The sequence below is a fragment of the Sturnira hondurensis genome, unplaced genomic scaffold (genome assembly GCF_014824575.4).
Source record: "Sturnira hondurensis isolate 20B ecotype Veracruz unplaced genomic scaffold, ASM1482457v3 Scaffold0007143, whole genome shotgun sequence".
Classification (NCBI taxonomy): Eukaryota; Metazoa; Chordata; class Mammalia; order Chiroptera; family Phyllostomidae; genus Sturnira; species Sturnira hondurensis.
The window spans coordinates 9,623-15,296 of NW_028079774.1; the positions used below are offsets into that span (position 1 = coordinate 9,623).

Genomic DNA, 5,674 nt, shown 5'->3' on the forward strand with positions numbered 1-5,674 from the left:
CAACTGACACACTCAAAGGATGAACTTTGAGCTTGGGCATCAGAGCCCTGGCTCTATGGAGTGTGACCCTGCACAGCTTATCCTCCACAGTTGTCAGGGTTTGGTGGTTAGTGGTGACAGCCAGTCCTTGCAGCTGATTGGTCTGTGCAAATCTCTTCCACTGACATAACAAGAACAATCGAGATTCAACTACAAGAGGAGGGTGTATACAGCACTTGTGGTGGAGGTACTTTGAGTCCCTGCTTGGATGATTGGGGAAGGTGAACACTGGATCTTACAGGGCATTTACTATGGTAAGCCATACTATCAAGCCAGGGAGATGTGGTAGCTTTTCCTAATACACAGAAACTAACACAATGATGCTGCCAAAATAAGGATACAAATAAAAACGGCCTAAATGAAAGAACAAAACAAAACTCAAGAAAAAAATCAAACAAATGGAGACAAGCAATTTACTGGATAATGATTTCAACACACTGGTTATAAGGATGTTCAATGATGTTCAACATCATTAGCGGGAGGTAGATGATCTCAGAGGGACATTCAACAGCATAAAACAGCTATGGAAACAATAACAAATAACCACTAAAAAATGAAGTATACACCACCTGAAATGAAGAATAACTTACAGACAATCAACTGTAGTGTCAGTTTGTCCCATCTACTCAAGCTCTATCCTGGGACCTGACACATATAATGGCTGGTGAAGGTGTATTAAGGAGCTTTGCAGGAGACCTTACCTGGAGTCACAGGCTGCCTTACTTCAGCCCAAGGCTGCACCACATGCACCTGGGCATGCATACCGGTGTAGAGGAGACAGGAGTGAATGGATCTTTACTTTAAATATCCCTGGTCCCCTCATCAATCCAGCAACTTAGGAGCCTCTTGACTGTACCAACTGCTCCCAGGAATTGGACTCTCTAGCTCCAGTCCTCCGTGAGAGGAAGTGCAGTCAGGACTTCTGTAGAAGAGGGTGGGGCTGTGGATGATGCACTCAGGGAACAGAAGAACACACATTTGACTTAGCCTAGCTCTTCTCATTTGTATATTCATGGGGCAGCATATTTCATAGCTGAAGATTTGACCTCATTTGAGAGAAGATAGAGGACACAGGTATCATGCTCACAGGTAATCAAAGGGTCTAAGTCCTAATTGTGCTGTAAGGTATAAGTCTCCTCTCAAGTTCCTGAGTTCTGTGCACACATAGTCCCTCCCACAGGCCCCCACAGGGTTCAATGTATTTTCAAAATGCTGCACCTGGTGTGTTAATAAATCCATCACTGTATCCAGCCCTTAAAATTCACACGTGAAATTCCTTAGAAATAGCCCCATTGACTGTGGTTTTCTATTCTTATCAAGTTTGGTCAGTGATCTGATAGAATAGGATAGCTAAAGTTGCCACTTATCCAGCTCTTATTTTACATTTTTCTGAACAGGAAAATCCAGGCCCTCAGAATAAATCCCTTCAAAATATCTCTGCACCTGATATTGTGGAAACAGCTCTGAATTTATTGGTCTCATGTGTCTTCTGCTGCCTAGCACATTTCCTGAACAGGAAAGTCCCTTCTAGGCTCAGAAGGCATTGATGTCTTGATGTCTCTAAGGAAAAAACAAATAAAATATTTGTGCAGTATATGAATAAGACACTGTGACAGATGAAACATGTCAAAAGTGGTTTGTGAAGTTTCATCATGGTGATTTCTCTCTGAATGTTGCTCTATGGTCAGGTAGGCCAGTTGAAATTGGTAGTGATCAAATTAAAACATTAAGTGAGAATGATTACTGTTATTCCACGCAAGTGATAAAATTACTGGTAAAAATGGGACAAAAAAGACTTTTTAGGCAACCCACTGATATGAAAATTAACTCATCTCTTTATTCAGCCATAAAAAAATAAATAAACCTTTCCATTTGTTACAACATGGATGAATATAGGGGGCATTATTCTGAGTTAAACTAGTGTGACAGATATACAGAAATACAACATGATTTCACTTATATGTGGAATCTAAAGAACAAAATAAATAAACAAGTAGAACAGAAACAGACACTGAGACCCTGAAAACAGAGTAAGGATTTCTAGAGGGGTGGAAATTTGGGAGCCTGGGTGAAAACAGTAAAGGGACTAAGGAGTACAAATCTGCAGTTCGGGATTAAACACAGGGATGTAAATACTGCACAGTCAATAATATTGCAAATACCATGTGTGGTACTAGGCAGTACTGGATCTATAAGGCCATCCCATCATAAATTATGTAAATGACCACTTTTCCTTAGGCTCATATAAAATACTATGTATAATTTCAACAGGAATTGAAGAGAAGGAAATGAAAATTATCCCAAATTCTTGTGAAGCTAAGGCCAGGCTGTGGGTCAGAGTGTTACAGGAAGGAGAAGTGGCTGAATTCAGGACTGTGCTCATATGTGCCATCTTTTTTGGGAACATTCAGAAAGTTTCTCAGTTTATGAGAGACTCCCATTGAGACCCACAGTCTAGTATTATTTGCTGGTGGATCATTCCTCAGTAAGCAAATTGGGGAATGCTAGCTAGAACTTAGTCTAATAATCTGACTTGCTGAAGGGCCTTTCCTGTCTCTCCCAGAAATTTAAACACTTAGCATGATAAATGTTCCATGTCCCATTGTGTGTGTGTGTGTGTGTGCGCGCGCGTGTGTGTGTATGTGTGTGTGTGTGTGTGTGTGTGTGTGTGTGTGTCCTATCAGTCTGGGCATCTACCTCTTTGTGGTGTCACCTGGGTTTGGTGTTGTGAGCATTACAAGTCAATGACCATCATCACTGGGTATAAGTGTCCATGGGAATTGGGTTCATACATTGCTTGTGTGCACTGTCCAGCATGCACATGTCCAGCTGCTGAGCAGCTTAGACACAATTGTGTATATTGGGCTGACTATTGTGTCCAGCAGAGAGTCTTGGTAGATTCAGCCAACGTGCACCCAAAGCTTTGATGATTCATTAGAAGTTGGTACCAGTGCCTGAAGGAGATTCTGCCTTTGGCCCACATAATATTACTTTCTTCCTTTACAACTGACTTTTCTCATGCAGATATTTCAGAGGTGAGCACTTAATGAGGAATCCAGAGAGGTTCCCTAAAGGGAATAGCTACAGGAAGAGGAAACCAGATAGGAAACTAGCAGAAACATCCAAGTGCACCTGCTCATTTTATATTTCTTGTGTTCAGAGACAGTGAGCAACCCCTAGTGGTTATTGCCTTGGTTATGTCCATGTGGTCACAGGTGGTAACATTGAACATCTGTACCTATGCCCCTTCCAGTGACCCCTAATAAATGGCAGAATGGGGCATGATCAGTGAGGATGTAGGACCCCTTTTCTGTAACAAGAGCATGAACAGGTGTCTGCATCTAGGGTTACCTGTCCTCCAGGGCTGTATACACCTCTGGACTCAGAGAACTCACACAAGTGGACAAGCTTGTGTATGACCTGTGACATAGTCCTTGATCAGCTGGCATGAGTTAGGTTCACCTAGAACTGTTGCAGACAACCGATGCTAAAATGTGCCTTGGGCGCAGGACCACTATTGTGGAGGCACAGGGTCTCTGTTCTATTTTATCTTTTATCAGAGGCACTTCCTCTCTGCCCTATCTGTTATGCAGAAGCTAAGATTTCTGGTAACCTTAGGTCTGCTTCCCTGTAATGCAGCCCCAGAACCCAGAACATGCCCATCTGACTACTGGACAGAAGACTGACTGTGAGATACAGTCCAAAAATCCAACTCTGTGTATATTGCTGGCATGTTCACATTCCCTAAGCAAGCTGAAGGGGATCACCAAAATATAAGTGCCACGTGGCACTCCAATCTCCCCAATCCCTCCCAGGCTCTCAAAGGGATAAATGATTCTCTCACCCCTGTGCTGTGCAACCAGGATGGTGGGGCCAACTACCGAGTCCAGGTCCCACTGCTTTGAAATACTACAGTACTAGGGCTGGATGAACCTTGCACTTCAGCAGGTGGGTGTGGGGTGCTGCCCATGGATTCAAGGTGAGCAAAAGGGGTACTTTTCCTCAAGCCACACAGTCCAGACTCCCAGTGATTATCTGCCCACAGTCCTTCTAAAGACTAAAGGATCCCTGAAAGTTACTACTGGGTGAGCCAAGCAGACCCTTCTTACAGCCTGGAACGGTTGTAAGGACCCTCCAGCAGTCACAGATACTGGTCTTGTAACAATGGGGTCGCTCCCTCCCTGAGAGACGTTGCTCAGAGTCTCCCAGATGGAACTAATCATCACAAATTCCCATCACCAGATGCTATACGGGCTCCCATTCCCATTTCTATTGCTGTGTATCCAGGGCCCCTGTATGGGCTGAGACTCCATACACCCATGGGGAGAGAGCTCTGTGATGCAATAACCATTGGAATCTCCAGTCACTGCACCTGCAGAAGGGGTCTCACCCTTTCCTTCTCTTGTCTCATCTTGGTCCCCATTCTTGTTTATAGACGTTCATACCAGCTACTCCTCAACTGCTTTTTCAAGTTGATTGCTCTGGTTCAAGCATATGGATGGAGCTTCAAGCTGTCTAATCAACTAATGATTCTTTAACATAAAATTCAATCTTTTAAACAAATGTAGACTTTGTATTTATTTGTATTCTGCCACTTGGTAGAACAGGGATCCATGAAACAATAACATTCAGTAGATTACATTTTTGTCATATGTAATTGACCTTGTTGTGTCAAATTTTTATGAAACAGAATTTGCATCTAGCCTGCCTGCACCACAATCAAGGATTTGGGTCATGTTAGGCACAGGTGGCAAACACAAGGCTTCCAGGCTGAATCCTGCCCTCTACCTTGTTTTATTCAGATCTGCACCTCGCTTCTACCCAGTGGCATTGCCGAGCTCCTTGTCTCTATATAAGGAGTAGTTACATTTATAAAGTCCTAAAATTATATTTGGCACTTTGAAGGAAACCATGAGGTGGATGTGGTCCCTGAAGGAAATGAGTTTGACATCCTTGTTCTAAGGAGAGAAGAGAAAGAAAGGCGAGGCTCTAAGCCTGTGAGAGGCAAAAGGAAACACCTGAGCCTGGCAGGAACACCATCTCCCAATGCTTTCCTGTTCTGCACATGTGGGGCTCAACTGACACCCTCCAAGGTTCTTGCACAGGACGACCCTGGGATGTGTCTCTGTGCTCTTCGTGCACAATAGTATGTGGCTGTGTCTTCAGGGCCCATGCTGGTCATTGTGAGAATCACCTGGCTTTGGGAGGTGCCCTTGGAGATGGTGAGCCTGCTCCTCAGAGTTGGGTTGTAATACTTATCATCATCCCAATAAACAGTTGAGAGCAACTCCAGTGCCTTGCCGGGCGGCTGACGGATCCAGGCTACCGCCATACCAGTAGTGCCCAGTGAGAACCCAGAGAAGGAGCAGGTCAGTGTGAGGGTCTGGGAGGGTCTCACCAGCCCAGGGCCAGACTCCTTCAGGGTGACCTGAGACAGTACCCCTGTGGAGAAAGGACAAGAATAGGTGAAGCCACTTGAGTAAGAGAACAGAATTCTTTTCATCCCTTATGATGTCCCAGAGTGGAGCACTCACATGAAGGGACAGTCAGCAACAGGAGAGTTGACCACAGCGTGTCCATGGCGGGCAGAGGAGTCACTGCCACAGGCTCAATTCCCTGCTTTTCAACCCAGAGA

At 44.4% G+C, this 5,674-nt stretch overlaps 1 gene segment (V, D, J or C); it reads right to left on the reverse strand.

The window, feature by feature from the left end:
- Positions 1-5,113: 5,113 nt before the first annotated feature.
- Positions 5,114-5,632, reverse strand: LOC118990493 (immunoglobulin heavy variable 2-5-like). The segment is given in 2 exon segments: positions 5,114-5,481; positions 5,574-5,632. Coding segments are annotated over 2 exon segments (414 nt in total).
- Positions 5,633-5,674: the final 42 nt, after the last annotated feature.